This window comes from Sus scrofa, chromosome 7, assembly GCF_054392235.1.
Source record: "Sus scrofa isolate SSC_HxYL_T2T_F1_AM1 chromosome 7, Sscrofa_HxYL_maternal_Yorkshire_Landrace_v2.0, whole genome shotgun sequence".
Classification (NCBI taxonomy): domain Eukaryota; kingdom Metazoa; phylum Chordata; class Mammalia; order Artiodactyla; family Suidae; genus Sus; species Sus scrofa.
In genome coordinates this window covers 1591338-1608161 of record NC_139389.1, presented here as the reverse complement: position 1 = coordinate 1608161, position 16824 = coordinate 1591338, and the positions used below count along the sequence as shown (strand labels likewise).

Below are 16824 nucleotides of genomic sequence, written 5' to 3'. Positions count from 1 at the left end.
CATCCTCCAACCGCCTCGACCAGACCCCAGAGCGTCCTCGTCCGCCTCCCTCACCCTCGGTCCCCGCGCCTCACATGCAGCTTAGCTCCAAGTTTGCACGTGGCTCTCCCTCCCTATTTCTGCGATCTGGGCAGCCCTGGGCGGCCCCCTGGTTCCCCTGGCCCAGGACCCCGGCCACCTGGATGACTGGAAGAGCCTTCTCCAGGGTACCTCCCTCCTGATCCCCGCGGGTGACATAGGCGGCCCAGAAGCAGATGCGTAGCATTCAAGGAACTTGACGAAACTTCTGGGGTGGTCAACGAGGCAGGGCACACGGGGGGCCGTGGGCTGTCTCTGCATAAGGCCTCGAGGGGGACAGAGCTCCGCCAGAGCGTCCGAGGGACAAGCGGTCGGTCGAGCCCGGACACCGGGCGGGTCTGGGCGCCCTCACCTCCCCCAGCTCTGCCCCTCGGCCCCAGGGGCTTTGGGGCGGAGCTTTTCCACTGACCAAAACCTTGGAATGACTGTGCTACGGGTATTCATTTTTTCCACATCCAGTTTTTATTGAAATTAGCTTCCCGTCTAAATTCAGCATCAGTAGTACGTTTTATTTGTGTCTGAATATACCTTTCCTTGATAATTGGTACTGATGTCAAGTAAAAATAGGCTTAGTACCTAGTTGGTGCCTTACCCAGACTGCATAAACTGCTTATTAGGGTTACCAGCCTATTCTGGGCCGATTTTCCACCGAAGTGTTTCTACCCAAAAGCCTATGGGTTTCCAAATACACCTTTTGCCGTGGACAGTGTGGAAACCACAGCAGGTAATTAATGACATCATACAGTTGAAAAGGGTTTAAAAATATTTTTCAAACCACGGAACAACAACAGCAAAAAATCACCTTTTTGTTATTCGATCCAACTGTTGGTACCTGAGATGAATAGATATTTCAAGAATGCTGAGAATTAAAAAGAAAATTCCATTGTGGAAATCCAGCTAGTTACCACGAAAGTTAAAATTACCCAGCCCGGTGCCAGGCACTGTTCTAACTGCTTTGTGAAAACCAGCTCCTTGAATCCTCACACCGCGCCTCGGACCGGCACGGCCGTACCCCCATCTCGTCGTCCGGCTCGTCCCACTGGGAACAGGTAGCACCCAGGCTCTGGACCAGGTGTGGTCCCCACTCGCCGTCCTGGTGGAGGGCTGCTGGGTCAAGCGGCCGTGTGACGTTTCTGGAACCGGGCATGTTCCGGGCACTTTCGACATTACTGGAAGATGATCCTCCAGCTTAACAGATGTTGTTTTTCAATGAACTATGGCGACTGATGTTTTCCTAAAGAGTCCCTTTCGAAATGATCTCGGTTCTCTGTTCTGTAGAATCGGAATTTAACTTTAGGTTGAAAGTTTCAGTCTCACCCAAACTATGGACTTATCTACAACTAAACTCTTTTTAGAAAATTTTTGGATGAACTTCTCTTTTAATTGTTTCATGCTTCAAAGCCCTTCCTGTTTCTGAACCACTGAGCATCAATCAGTGAATCAGTCACCTATAATCAATGACTCTAAGAAGGATTTCCCTTCTCAGGCGGTGAGGCCCCGAAGGTCTCCGCCTTCTGTGTTCTGCTCACGCTGCTGTGGGGCTCACTGCTCTTTGGTCCACCGCCCACCCGTGACCCACCTTCCATCGGAAACAGCTGCCGCCGGGGTGGAGCAGAGCCAGTGACAGAGCTCTGAGAGCTGATCCCTGCCTGCGATGGGCTCCAGGCTGCGGGGCCGGAGGACGGAAAGCGGGACAACTGTCACCTGATTCATCCCTCCCTTTGCCTCTCCTTCCCGTCCCCCTCGCGCCCTCCGGCCCACTCGCTGCGCTAAGAAAACAACGTCTGAGCTGGAGTTCCCGCTGTGGCGCGGTGGGATTGCCAGCGCTTCTGCAGCGCCAGGGCGTGGGTTCCATCCCTGGCCTCACCCAAGGGTTCAGGATCCGGTGTTGCTGTGGCTGCAGGGTAGGCCTTGGCTGCAGCTCCGATTTGACCCCTGGCCTTGGAACGTCCGTATGCTGCAGGTGCGGCCGTCGAAGGGTACAAATCCAGCGTGTCTGGGCTGATTCTCAGCCTCCGCTTGCTCTCCTCCCGAGTTCACCCCATCCTCGTTCCCCCCGTCTCAGCTCTGATGGTGCTATTCCTGACCACAGAGTCCCCATCAGCCCAGCACCCGGCAGGGCCCGCCAGCCCCAGGTGCCCAGTGCTGGGTTCCCAGCACTGCCCCTGCTCCTTCTGGATCAGCCCCGGGTGTCTGAGGCCACTTTAATGCCACCTCCTCCGAGATGGCTTGTCTCAAGCCCCAGACTGGAGGGCGTCTCTGTCCTCGTGAGCCTGTTGGTGGTGCTGAGCCTTGTCTGCTGGCTTAGAGGGCGCCTGGGAGAAGCAGCCCCTGAGTCTGACTCATCCTGTGGTCAGTCTGACTCTTGTGCTTTGTCAAAACGAGTGTTTGTCAAAGAGAGTTTTGACAAAACACACACGTGTAAAAGCCAGTGTCACTGGGTGCGAAGCTCGTTGTCCCTGCCTCTTAGAGGCCAGGCAGTGATGACAGGAGCGTTGGGGGGCTGTGGGGGATGCGGGCGCTGAGCTCTGGAGGTGTCAGGGCCTTTGTCAAAGGCCCTCAGCCATTCAGGCTCCAAGTTGTCTCTGCAGGAGCTTGTCCCACTTGGGGACAAGTCGCTGCTGCCTCTGGTGTCCTCAGATCATAAGTCGGGGACGGATGCAAAGGCTCTAATCCTCCCCCAAATGCTTTCTGGTTTTTCTCAGAAGAGGAAGAACTGCTGCCCTGATGCCCAGGACCTCGAGGCCAAGTAGCCTTTGGAAGGCGCCCTTCAGAAAGGTGGGTGTCGGGCTGTTCCCGAGGCTGTTTGAGCCTGGGGGTGGGGGTGGGGCCGGGCGGCACTGGGCCGTGTTTCCACCGCTGAAAAGGCCCTGAGGGCACTGCTGTGTCTGCACCCCCTCCACCACCTTGCAGTGGAGAAACCCCCGTTTCCTGGTTAGGGGTGGGGTGGTCTTACTTCCTGCGTTTGTCGAGTGGCTCCAGTGAGATCGTTGGAGCAGAGCCAGGAGACGGGGCCTGGCGCATCGTGGGTGCGCAGGGACTAGTAACCACACAGAAACTGTCCCTGGGCATCCTGGCAGCCACTGCGTGAGATCAGAGGAGGCAGTGCCTCTCCTCTAGAGGCGGGGAGCCCGGGTCCCAGAGGCTGAGCCCCAGCGCCACACCCCGGGTCACGTGATCCTCTCTGGTGTCTGCCTCCCAAGCCCCGGCTTCTTTCCCCCGGAGCTCCCTGAGGTCTGGGCCCACCCTCGGACCCCGAGGCACCCCCTCTGCATACAGAGCCTCTGCCCTGCTTAGAACGCGGTTGCGGTTATTCAGAGAGAGGGTTTTACGCCTCAGTACCTTGGGTTCCATCAACTAAGGGCCCAAGGGAGAGGCCTGGGCGAGGGCGCTTAGCTCTGCAGACCTCCAGGAAGCCCAGCATGATGTCCCCTCCCGGTCGAGGACCTGGGCGTCTGCGTTCTTGCTGCCCCGTCTCACCTCCTACCCCGTTGGCTCTGACCCCGAGGGGCCGTCTGACTGCAGACGCTCTTGGAAGCTGCCTTGCGTCTGTTGTAGAAAAAGATCAGGTGGAAATAAACTAGTAAGTCACAGAGAAAGTCGCAAGCCAGCGTTCGGCCAGCGTTCGGCCTTTGAGGTGAGGGTCACTTCCTGCTGGCTGTCACTCTTCAGAAACCGCGTGACGTCAACGGGAAGGCTTCGGCTTCCTACTGACAAAGACCATTCTTGTTTGTCAAAAAGAGCAAGGACTTGGACTCTGGGGACAGAAGGTGGTTTGGGGTCTGGGGACAGCGTGGAGAAGGGGGACTTTCTGTGTTCCCCAGGCCTGGGCACCCCCTGAGGTGCCCCGGAGTCTGCGGGCAGCGGGTCTGGTCGGTCCTTCTCCCTCCCCCCGCCCCCCAGAGGCAGCCTCGTCCCCAGTGACCACAAACCCCAGGGTCTGCCACAAACCACCTTCCCACCATCAGCGCCGGGGTCCCTTGGAGGCCTGGCGGGGTGATTCTGGGGTGACAGGAGGAAACGGCGTGTCACCAGGGCCTGGCAGGAAGAGTGGGAGCTGGTGGGAGAGGGATGAGTCCTTCCAAGCAGGTTGGCTCTTGCAGCCCAGGCGGTGGGGGGGGGCGGGGGCAGCCGGGCCGTGACGGGTGCGAGGAGGATGGAGACAGCTGCGTGTGCGCTGGTCCCTCTGGCCCGGACCCGCTGGGGGAGCCCCCCCAGCCTGGGCAGCTCTGCTGGGCGCCGGCCGCTCAGGCTGCCTTCCCTTCCCGGGTCCCCCGCGGGGGTCCCAGGCCGCCTGGTCCCACAGCCGGTCCACGCGATGCAGAGGCTTCCTGGGGGCCTCCCTCCCTTTTGTTTTGTTTCCGATTAAAACGTGAGCTTAAGATACCAACTCTGAGAGCCGCTCCTTCGAGAAGAATGTTGATCCTGCCCCACGGCCTTTCCTGCCAGGATGAGACGGGGGTTTTGGCAAAGACAGAATCTGAGGAAAACCAACGCTGAGATAATATTGATTTTTAAAATCTGGTGGTTGGGGGTGTTGGCTGTGGGAAAGGCGCAGCTCGCAGGCCGTCGGAATAAGGCCTAATCGGCGCTGTCAGCTGCGGCGTGGAGACGCCTGCGCTTGGTCGGAGGTCTTCTGTCGGGTCGGGCGGAGGACACGCCAAAAGCCAGGCGGGTGGCGTTTTGTTTCTCGTTTCCGTTGCCCTGCAGCCCCTGCCCGGGAGGCAGGAACCAGGGGCACCTCCGGATCTGCAGGGCGATGCGGACGCGGCCCCGGGGGCGGCCCCGGGTCACAGGTGGCCGCAGAGCAAATGGAAAAGTTCCCACGGGCCAGCTTTGATGCCGGGACCAGGCCGCTGGGCGCACGGGTGGCGGCCGCTGTGGCGCTGGCCTGGCTTCGGAGGAAACAAAGAGGCCTTGTCCTCCGATTCGGCGAATGGGACTAAAATATCTTGCATAAACGAAAAGAAAAAAAAAAACCCCAAACCCCAAAAAACCTCCCCCAGCTCTGGGAAGCGGTGGGTCCTTCAAGGGGTTTCTTTTCTTTCTTTTTTTTTTTTTTCTCACAGACACACATTCATTATAAAAAGTCGTCTGTGGTTTTCCGAAGGGACACAACCAACTAATTACAATTTTTAAAGCCCTGCTGAATTAACAAGAGTCATATTTTGTTTGCTTTGCAGGAAAACTGCTGTGGTTGCTGCTGCTTTGAGAGGATTTTTGGAAAAATCAGCAGTTCTGATGCCTTGACCCCATGAAGACTATGGTGGCTCTGGGGGAGGAGGGGTCACTGCCCTGAACTCTGAGCTCCTCTGTCACCTGGGGGGGCATCCAGGGCCGTGTTCCCGGGGTTCAGGCAGACCCCCCACACACACACCTGCATCCTCGGCACACCTGAGTTTTAACAAGGTCCATCCTAGTCCTGGGGCGACGGCTAGGTTATTCCTGCTACTTCTCAGGTCGCTGGAGCAGGCACACCCCAGACTTAGTTGAAATTTTAAACCAGGTTGAAAGGAGAATTGCCTTCCAAAGGGGTGACTCTGTCGTCAGAAAAAAAGTCTAAGTGCAGGGCAGCCTGGCACACTTGGTGTCTACAGCTTTACTGCTTTGATTTGGTCTGAAACCATGAATCCAGCCCATGAAGAATTTGCTTTCTGGAACTTGCGCTCTCTGAGTTCCGAGGCATCTTCCTTTTATTCTGAAATCTCTCCAAGAGCAGCTGATGTGCCCTTCAAATGAGGGATGTGCCTGGTCAGCGTGCCCGCTCCCTTCTGATGGAAGCTTCCCTGGAAGGAAGGAGGTTGCCCAGTGCTGACGGGCGGTGCGGTGGGATCTGTTCACAGTTCGTGTTTGCAACCACGGCCTTCGGAAGTGTGTTCACAGCCCCAGGAGCTTCCCTGGACACCGTCGAAAGGAGAAGAGATGGGTCTCGCGGTCCCCAGGGCGACAGAGCTGTGTTGCCTGTCTTGGTGACCTCACCACGTGGCATCTCTGTGGCTCTGCGCTGGGCAAGGAGTGTTTGGGGACTGAAGGCCGGGGCACCTCCGATGGCCCTGGGGGGTGTGACAGCTTCTCTCACTGGTTGGCAGCTTCTTCCTCTTCTGAGCTCATCTCATCACATCTAGTTAACAGGGGACACGAGGCCACGGCAGAAACACGTGCTGTTTCTTCCTGAAGCAGAGGCCGCGCAGACAGCTGGCCCTGCGGTGACACATCCAGTGCCGGCCCACCCCTCAGGCTCTCCACCCCCAGCACCTGCTGTGTGAGACCAGCTAGAAGAATGCCTTTCTTTTTAGCTGACATCGTTCTAGGCTCCCGTTGTCCCGACAGTGATGAGACCAAGTAAGACCTGCTCGGCGGCCCCGTCGGCGAGGGCAGCTCGGACGTGGGTTGGCTTCTGCCACCATTTCCGATCCCACCGAGTGACTTCTCATCACATGCCCAGAGAAGTCCACGTACAACACCCCTGTTCCTAGGTTTCAGGTGCGGGGGAAGCAGAGGCGAAGGCGGGTGTGTGATGAGTTCAGCCTGGCTGAGCAGTGCCGCGGGGCGTGTGCTTTTCCAGGCTTCGCTCCCACGTCGTGATGCGTTTCTTTCCCCCTGGGCCGCTGCATGTTTCTGAGGTTGGTTCCTCCTGTTCCTGTTGTGTGACTCTGCTTCAAATGTTTAATTTAGTTTCCCTAAACACACACACACACACACACACACACACACGCGAAGCCCTGTGACGGGAGTGTTACGTTTCTGCTGCGCTATCTTTAGCTGATGGTTTTCATCAAGTCTGGAAAAACACAAGCCAGGGTAGGCTTAACGCTCAGCCCACAGAGAGCTGGCGTCCACTCAGATGCTCAGCAGGATGCAGGGGTCGGATCCGAAACCCCTGGTGGAGGGTGTGTTCTGTCCCAGGCTGCAGCCCCCCCGCCCCCGCCGCCCCCCACCACCAGCCCAGCAGGAGGCCTCCTGCAGGATGTGCAGAGCTCGTCCAGCTCTCTCTCAGACCCCCGGCCGCCCCCACACGGGGAAGAGGCAGCGCAGGCCCAGTGGAGGAATGGTTTCTTTGCCAGATTCATCCACTGCTGACCCCACGGTCACTGGGTGTGATTTCTTGTAGGGTTAGGAAGGAGGCCCTGCTCTGAAAGTGGAGCCTCGTAGAACTTGCCGTTCAGTTCCCACTGCTGGATGGAGAGGCCTTTCCTGTGGGAGCTGAGGAGGGTGTGTCCTGCGGAGCTGACCCTGCCGAGCTCTTACCGTCTAGAATTACGTGAAACGGGAGCGTTTAGGTCCCCAGCTGGTCCCGTCCCCTCCCTCCACGCCCTTGTGTGGGAATGGGCTTTGCACACCGGAGTCGTCAAACCAGATGTGAGCGTGGACCGTGGAGGGGGGCCTGGCTGCGCTGGGACCGTCGGATCCGCTTTTCCAAGAAGCCATGCGGCTTTGAGCAGCTCTGAGGCTTCTCCACCCTCCTGGAGGGCGGCAGGGCCTCGCTCACTCCCGCTAGGCCTTTGCCATTTCTCCAGTAAATGGGGGAGGAAGCACCAGCGTGGCACTTCCCACTGCCTGCAGCGAGAGAGAGAGACCCCACTGCGATTAAGGAGAAGCCCAGCGCATTTGCAACTTGTGAGACCCCACCCGTTACCCAGAATCAGTCACTATTTAAAATCAGGGAGAAAGGGCTCATGTCCAGCTGGGGACATAAGAACCTCTGCAGTGACTTCTCACCCGAAGTGACGCGGGGAGAAGGCCTCTGGGTGGCCCACGGGTAAGCCGGGTCTGTAACTACCTAGGTTTGCCTGTGGTTGCTTTCGGTTGGACTTGAAATTATTTCTTTTTCTTTCCTCAACAATGTAGATAAGCTTGGACGTAACTTGTTCGAACGTGGATCTCACCCACATTTTCACCATTTTTATGGAAATCGTTACGGCAATTATTTTCCTGCTTTAGAATCAAAATATGGAGTTTATAGTAGCGACATGAGCGGGGCTCTTGTTTTGCTCCTTTCTGTCCTTCCACGCCAGCGACCCTGACCCCACCGCAGGGGTGGGGCCCATACCGGACCCAAGCTTGTTCAGCCCGGTGGAGGGGCTTCAGTTGGAAAACCGGTCTGTGTGCTCGTGGCGGGAGGGCGGCGGGCCCCTCCCGCCACGGGCCTCTGTCCAGGTACCAGCTGCAGGGCCGCATGTCCTTTTCAACAGCTACGATGCCCCCACTTTGCTTTTGCTTTTTTTTTTTCTTCTTTCTCTTTTTCTTAAGTTAGAACCAAAGTCCATATGCTTGGAGTTCCTGTTGTGGCTCAGCAGTAACAAACCTGACTAGCATCCATGAGGACTCGGGTTCGATCCCTGGCCCTTCTCAGTGGGTTAAGGATCCGGCGTGGCTGTGGCTGTGGTGTAGGCCGGCAGCTGCTGCTCCAATTAGACCCCTAGCCTGGGAACTTCCATGGGCCACAGGTGCAGCCCTAAAAAGCAAAAAAAAAAAGTCCACTTTCTCATCCATCACCACGTCCCCCGGAGCCTCTTTGAGATGCAAGCTGTTCCCTTTAAGGGCAGGTTCCTTGCTGTCCTGAAGGACATTTGCCGCTGGGACGTCCTGGATTAGGGTTACTGCCTTGCATTGCATGAAGGCTAAGGCTTCTCGTCTTAGAAAATCTGTGTATTTCCTTCTTAGAAGCTCCGATCCAGCGTGCTGCCCATACATGGTCTTTATATGGGCAGTTTCACCTTCCATGAAGGCGTATAATTCACGCCCGCACCCCCCCCCACTCAAAGGAGAGACGACACTCTGCACCCCAGTGTGCCTGTGCTGGGTTCCACCTGAAGTAGTTGTCCCGGCTGATAGATGCTGGCGAGCCCTTTGGACGAGCGTAATCAGTGTTGATAAGAAGTAAAGATGGAGGCAGAGGGTGGCGATTGCAACAACCATGTGTATTTTCTCTTTCTGAACCCAGTTTCATCCAGCTGTAATCCTTTGCCTTGTAAAGAAGTCACACGTATGTATTATGCTGAAGAATAAACATGGACCTTATTTATCCTGTGCTTAAAAAGCCTATTTATTCACTGACGTGGACTTGGTGCGTGTGATACCAGCTCTTGCCTTGGTGACCAGGCTGACGTGTGAGTCCTGTCATGTCTAGAAGCCAAGCTATCTTGAAACAGTGTGGTCACACAAGGCCCCCGGGACCACCTGCAGGGACCACGGGGAACACGGCTCCCCCATCTAAACACAGGGGTTACAAGGTACCAACACATGCTTCTGGGCTTTTCCCTAATTTTTTTGGCTGTTCCTGTGGCATGCAGAAGTTCCCAGGCCAGGGATTGAACCTGCACCACAGCAGTGACCGGAGCTGCTGCAGTGACAACGCCAGATCCTTAACCCGTGAGGCCACTGGGCGGCTTGGACACTCCTGCCCAAGGTTTTTATGTGACAGCAAACCACACATGTATAACTATGGACTCTTGAGAATGATAAGATGGTCATAAGAAATTTTCAGAAGCACCTAAAGGAATGGCCACTTTCTGTGACAGCCATGGTCTTATCGCGAAGGGGCTTTTTAGCAAACATCTCCCCTTTAGAGAACTACCTACACTGTTTAAACCAATCAATTAAAACTAAAACTTCTTGGAGTTCCTGTCATGGCTCAGTGGTTAACAAACCTGACTAGTATTTATGAGGACATGGATTTAATCCCTGGCCTCGCTCAGTGGGTTAAGGATCCAGCATTGTCGTGAGCTGTGGTGTAGGTTGCAGACGCGGCTCGGATACCAGGTTGCTGTGGCTGTGGTGTAGGCTAGTGGCTACAGCTCTGATTTGACCCCTAGGCTGGAAACTTCTATACGCCACGAGTGTGGCCCAAAAAAGCCAAAATAAAATAAAATAAAATAAAATAAAATAAAATAAAATAAAATAAAATAAAATAAAATAAAATAAAATAAAATAAATAAAATAAAATAAAATAAATAAAATAAAATAAAATAAAATAAAATAAAATAATAAAATAAAATAAAATAGTAAAAAATACAAAACTAAGGCTTCTTTAGAAAATTGTTGTTATTCACAAGCCCCTTGTGCCCACACCTGAGCTGTTGCCTTCAAGTGACTCTCAGAGGACGAGGCCAGGAACAGAAGGGCCAACCAGGTCACAAGGGGCTGGTGCTCACAGCCACCCCCACACACACACACCGCTACCCCCACCTCCGGGACGGGAGAGGAGCTGAGACTGAGTGGTCACCAACAGCCACCAGGGACCAATCAGGCCCGTGTACTGAACCTCCTGTTAAAACCCTAAGGACGGGGTCTGGAGAGTTTCCGGGTTGGTGAACCTGCTGGACTCACGGGGAGGGAAGTCCCGCTCGCAGGCCTGTTCGCGCCTCTGCGCCTCCTCTCCTGCTCCCCGAGTCCTCACTGCAGCCTTCGCAGTGCACAGGTAACAGCCAAGCTTCCCCTGGGTCTGTTCACCATTAGAGCAAATCACTGGGGCTTCGGAGGGAGTCTTGGGAAGCCTTGGCTTGTGGTCAAGTCAGGCAGGACTTGGTGGGGAGTCTGGGAGCAAACCCTTAACCTGGGGCGGGGGGTCCACACTGACTTGCAGCTCTAGCATCGGGCTTGTTTATTCGAGGAAAACCCTAAGTGTTTGCTGTCGGAAATGTCCTGAGTAGAGAGGCAGGTATCCTTCCCCCCAGCCTGAGCACAGGCAGGCCCCTGAGGCCAGCTCCGTGGGTGCCTGGAGTCTCACTGCTGGACCGCTGCCCCTGCCCTCTCCCGGGGAAGGGAGGGACAGTGTCCATCCCTCTCCCTCAGCAACGCTTCCTGTCCACACCCTGCTCTGAAAGGAGCAGAGGCTCCAGACCCAACAAGGAGAGAGTGGGTTAATTTTGCAGTTCTGATCACAGGGCTGCCCGAGAGCTTGTCATCCATGTCCTGGACATCGCTGTGGGTACTCATATGCTCAGCGGGTACCGATACTCCCAGTGGGTACCAATACTCTCTCAGGAGGGACACTGACCTGTGCTCAGCGGGTACCAATACACTCAGCAGGTACCACTACGCTCAGCTAGTACCAATACGCTCAGTGGGTACCAATACGCTCAGCGGGTACCAATATGCTCTCAGGAGAGGCACTGACCTGTGCTCAGCAGGTACCAATACACTCAGCGGGCATCAGTAAGTTCAGTGGGTACCAATATGCTATTAGGAGAGATACTGACCTGTGCTCAGCTGGCTCCTGGCCTCAAAGCAGAGTTCAGCCTCCTCAAAACTCCCCCAGTTATTTCTAGAGACTTCCAAAGTACTTGTGCATCGCTTAGGAACCAGTGTGCAGGGACAGAGGCCTCTTCCTGCTGCTCTGAGCTACCCCAACACCTGCTACCCTGCCAGGGGTGCTGCCTCCAGCTTCTTGGAGACCTGGCCCTCTGGGGACCGAGGTGGCCTTTCCCCAAGTCCCAATCACCCCATGGCTGTGCAGGTCGGGCAGCCTCCAAGTTGGTGATTTTATGTTAAAACACATATCCAGTCATATCACTTTAAAGTTTGGAACTATAGTCTCAAACAAACAAACAAACAAAAAAGAACAAACCCTCCCTAATGGCAGGTGTGAGATCCTCGTGTATGAGCGTGGTCGACCTTACTTTTCAGCCCCATTTGCCACACACGTCCCCCTCTCATCCTGTTTTAAGACACAGGAATTATTTCCTAGGCTTCCAGCAGCGTCCTAAAATGCCATCTCTGGCCAGATTAGGACTTTATTGTTTTTTAAAATTGAAGTAGAGTTGATTTACAATGCGTTAATTTCAGGTGTTCAGCACAGCCATTCAGATACACACACACACACACACACACACAGATTCTTTTTCAGATTCTTTTCCCTTACGATAACATATTGAGCATAGCTCCCTGTGCTGTACAGTAGGTCCTTGTTGGTTATCTGTTTATGTAGGGAGTGTGCATAGTTGATGCCAAAATCCTAGTCGAGGCCTTCAGATGCGAATCTTTTTGGACACCACGGCTGCTGACATTTTGGCTGGAACACCTTTAGGCCATTCGGGCACCCAGGAAGCGCTCAGACTACCTGTGTGTGACTTCTCTTTATCACAGACAACTAGTGCTAGAAAGGACAGCGACAGAGGAGCATCCATTTCCGGGGTGGCCCGCTTGCACAGCTGGTGCCGACGCCGGGCAGGGGACCTCAGTTCCTGGCCAGCTGAAACTCTCTGCAGGGCTCTCCTGTGAAGCTGGACCCTCAGAGCGAGGAACCAAAGAGAGAGTGGGATGAAATCTCAGCCTCTTCTATGACCTACTCCCCGATGCCCATGCTGCCCTATGATGTGGGAAGGAACTACACGGGCAAGAGCAGTAAGAGGTGAGAACCACTAGGGATTTTAAAGGCTAGTGTCCTGTGGCTCCTCGATGCCAAACACACCCACCCACGCCAAATCCCCTCAGAGTCTCATCCTGTTACAGCAGGAGCTCCGAGGCAGGAATCTCATCTTAGAAACCATGTCTAGCTGCAGAAGAGTCGTCCCTGGGGAAGCCCCTTACGTACAGCTCCTCGAGTACAGCTCCTCTCGATCCAAAGTCATGTAAACCAAAGAGAAAAGCCATCCTTCCCCCGACGTACGCCCCTGAAACCAGTGGTGGGCAGCTCTGGGGCAGCCACTGAAATATTCCTATTCAAAAGGAGGGGAAGGGCCCACATGCAGGAATCACTGGTTCACAGCAATTACAAAATTCAGCAGGGTCAATGTTGGGAGCTTCTCGTTCAGAGCCCAGTCTCACTCCTCCCCAGGGTTGACTCACCATGACTTTGGCTCTGCCCTCGGGGCCCTGGGTTTCAGCCTCTGAGCCGTTCCTCCTTGTCCTTGGGAACTAGTCTGTGTGTGCAGCTGTGGCGCAAGAGAAGGTTGAGGGTGCAAAGGCCTCTTTCCCCTTTGTGCTCTCTCTGCCCGTTTCAGTCCAAGAGGGTTGTGCACCTGGCAAAGGAAATCTGTTTAAAACTTTACAGGTCACCTGTGGATTTTACTGGGGTTGCCTCCCTTAGAGGAAGGCCATGCCTACAGGTGCATTCTGGGCACACTCTCCTCCACCTTGGGGGTTGAGGCCCCGGACTTTGCAGAAGCCCTGTTGTTGGACTGCATGATTTCTGATGTATTGCCTTGAATATTTCTGAGGTCTTAGCAAAGACTCTAAACTCTTGGCTTCATGGTCAGACCGCATTTTCTTCAGAGAGCCCTGGAGTTGATTTTTTTACCTGGAGGCCGTTACTTAATTGTTGCATTCTTGCCCGTGTGGAGAGGCTGAGTTGTAAAGTTTATTTTTGTTTAAAAGTCCTCCTTTAGTTTAGCTTTCTCTTCTCACGTTTTGTTACCAAAGCAGCAAGAAGACACCAAGCCACGCTCGCGGTGGTCCCTGGAAATCTCCTCGGCCAGATCTCTCAGCTCATCGGGCACGTCTCCCACGCCCCTTATTGCAGGTGCCAGGGTGGCCGAATGCTCTGCCTCTGCACAGCAGAGATTGCTTTCTTCCAGCTTCAAATAACATTCTCTGCTTCCTTCAAGCCCTCACCGCAACTCCCTGGGAGGGCATCAGGACTTCCCGAGACACCTCTGAAGTCTCTGGAGGCTTCACAATCACTCTCCCCAGGGTTTTTCAGCTTCTTCCCACAGCGCATTTCCAAAGCAGCGCCTACCTTTTAGGTGTCTATTCTAGGAGCATCCCACACTTCTGACGGCATCAGGACAATAGGCTTGTTTATGATTCTGATGAAGCTTTATGCATCCTGGTCTCTCTGTCTGAAATGTCCTCCACTAGCCTCTCTACCTGGTAAACCCCCAAATCCCACTGTCCCCCCTCATCCAGGGCAAAGCCCTTATATCCTTGTCATCCCCTCCCTCGAGTCCTCGTGGAACTTGTCACATTACTTTCCAGCCTTCAGCTTTTTTGGGCTGGCTTCCCTCCTCCTGTACGTTCCTTGAGGGTAGGATGTGGGGTCTTATTTTTGGCATAATTGCCCTTTTCTCTCCAAGTTTCAATAGAGCTAATCTTTGAGATCATGAATCCTTATTTTGTTGGATTTGGAATGAGAATATTTCAACCCTATTAGCAAGACTTACTGAATACATTTCCAAAAATATTTAGGATCATATTTTTCTCTTGGTTTAGACCCACTCTCTGGTTTTCCTTCCATGTCTCATTAAGTGATTGATGGCAAAAATACAGAACATTAGGAATAAGTAAGATTTTATTTTCTATGTGTACTCATAATTTTGAAAATATTTCCTCTATACATATGCTTAAAAATACGTCAACTTGAGAGAAAACAACCTAACGAGGATATTCATAATTCTTGCTAATTAATATCTGAACTTTTTTTCCCCTCAATTATTTCACACACCTGTTCTCTGTAAATTTCCTTAGCAATTTTTATACCATATTAATGTTGTCCAGAACTTGGACACGCACCTGAGGTTTTTCCTGAATTTTAATTATTTCCAAATTAATTTTGGTATTCTGAATAATTTCAAACTTGCCCATATGCTTAATAAAATTGGACTTTATATTTCAGACTATTATGAAGTTTCCCTAAGATTTCAAAAAACAATGTATGGCCTGCTTTATAAATGCTTTTAAAATCATTTTCCAGTCTTCTTTTACTGAAAATCTTCCCACTTGCCCCAAATCTTAGCATTCCGTAATTAACATAGCAGATTTTCTTATGTGCAGCATCTCTCAGCGTTCCAAGGTGAGATGTGGTCTCTGATACTCTGTCAAGCCTACCTTCTGCTATCTTCTTGCAAGTCAGATGCCATGGGTTTGATGCATTTTCCTGCACCGTTTTCACTTTGCTTCTGTCTCACCAATTCGGTAACATCCCGCTGTTTCTTAAGATGTAAACAGTTTGGTTGGGACTTCACGACACAAGGGGCTGGTTGCCAATGACATAAAAAGGAACAAACCAGACAGTGATGGTTCCTGCCCTGATCTTCTCCCGGGACTTGTCATTTCAAAACCGTTCTCTTTAAAGTAAAGGGTAAGAAAAGGCCTTGTCCTTATTGGCAAAGTAAGGTCTCCATTTTCTCACAGTAAGCGGTGAACAGTGTTTACTGTTTCACCTCTATATAGACTTTTATTGCATAGTAACTTACTAGCCATTTTTATTAGTTATTGGTAGTTATTATGTGGGAACATTACAGAAGCAGCTGGGGGCCAACACTTTAGGCTTAGCTGGGTATTTGTGGTGATGGGCTTTCTGACTCGGAAAGAGTCTTTTTGTAAGTAAGTTTTTGTGTGTGCACACTCACACGCCCCAGACTCACAAACAGATTATCTATCGTCAAAACAGTGGAGAAAGTCAAATCAAGAGCAAAGGAAAACTCGCGTCATCAATATGAACTTGACCTAAAAGGTCCACAGCCGAGGCCAATTCTTGCCTCGTCGCCATTTCCAATTTGCCTTTATTGCAACCTGGGCAGACACGTGACGGCCAGCTGGACGCCGTGCAGGACGTGAGTCATTAATGAGGTGCGAGGACGCGTCCTGCACAATGTGCCTGGGACGAGGGCAGCTGGGGGACTGTGGTACCCAGGGTTGTCACCCGCCCAGCTGTGCACGTCTTCCGGTCCTTCTCTTTTCTTCGCACCTGTCGACCATCCCTGTTTGGGGGCTGCGTGCTACCCCGTCTTGTAGGGTGTGCGCCCTGAGGTCCGACATGTGTCTCTGCCCGCGACACCACGGCCACAGTGGAGATCGCGAGCCCATCGCCCCCGGAAGTCCCCCCCCACCCTTCCTTCCTGCCGTCGCGGCTCTCGCCCACATTCCCACCCAGACATTGATCTGTTTTCTGACTGATCTAATCCTGAGGCGTTTGCATTTTCTAGAATTGCATATAAATGAAATTTACATGACTCACGTAGGATGTACGTATTTTCTGTCCCGCTCGTTTACATTCTTATCTTGATTATTCCCTTTCTTTTTCAGTTTTTGCTTTTTTGTTTTTTAAAGGCCGCACCTGTGGCATATGGAAGTTCCCAGGCTCGGGGTCAAATCGGAGCTGTAGCCACCGGCCTACGCCACAGCCACAGCAACGCGGGATCCTTAACCCACTGAGCGAGGCCAGGGGTCAAACCTGCGTCCTCGTGGATGCCAGGCCTGCTGAACCACGACGGGAACCCTCCCTTTCTTCCCTTTACTTTGGGTTCAGTTTGCTCTTTTTTAAAACAAATTTCTTGATGAGGACTCTTAGGCCATTGACGTGAAATACATCTTTTCTAATAGAGGCCCTTAGTGCGAATAAGTCCCCAAGAACTGCTTTGTCTGTAACCCCCAGCAAGCCTGCGATGCTCCTGGGAGGCCATCCAGGTTGCATCAAACACTGAAATACCCAGCAGTCTCCTGCTAGCGCTGCAGGCAGCATCCAGTCCGTGGGGCGTCCCCGCCGGCAGGACCGGGCTGACTCCTTCATGGCCGCACTCCCTCGGACACAACCCGTGAGAGGGTGGTGGTACTGAGTTTTAAACGCTCACGTACTGTTTAACAGTGTTCCCATTGTGTCTCAGGGGGTTAAGAACCTGACATTGTCTCTGAGGATGCAGATCCCTGGCCTTGCTCAGTGGGTGAAGGACCCAGCATTGCTGCAAGCTGTAGTGCAGGCTGCAATGCAGGCTGGATCTGGTGTTGCCGTGGCTGTGTGTAGCCGGCAGCTGCAGCTCCAGTTCGACCTCTGGCCTGGGAAAGTCCGTATGCCGCCTGGGATGTGAA

General features: G+C 53.3%; 1 protein-coding gene across 24 annotated transcripts in view; it reads left to right on the top strand.

Annotated features, from left to right (window-relative positions):
• MYLK4 (myosin light chain kinase family member 4) overlaps positions 1–9103 on the top strand; it is an 89937-nt gene extending 80834 nt beyond the window's left edge. For all 24 annotated transcript variants that reach the window (XM_084967220.1, XM_084967208.1, XM_084967204.1 and 21 more), the window contains 2 exons: positions 2784–2856; positions 5262–9103. In XM_084967220.1, coding sequence (XP_084823346.1) covers positions 2784–2831 — 48 coding nt within the window. In that variant the 3' untranslated portion in view covers positions 2832–2856; positions 5262–9103. The remainder of the gene's footprint in view (positions 1–2783; positions 2857–5261) is intronic.
• The last annotated feature ends 7721 nt before the right edge of the window (positions 9104–16824 follow it).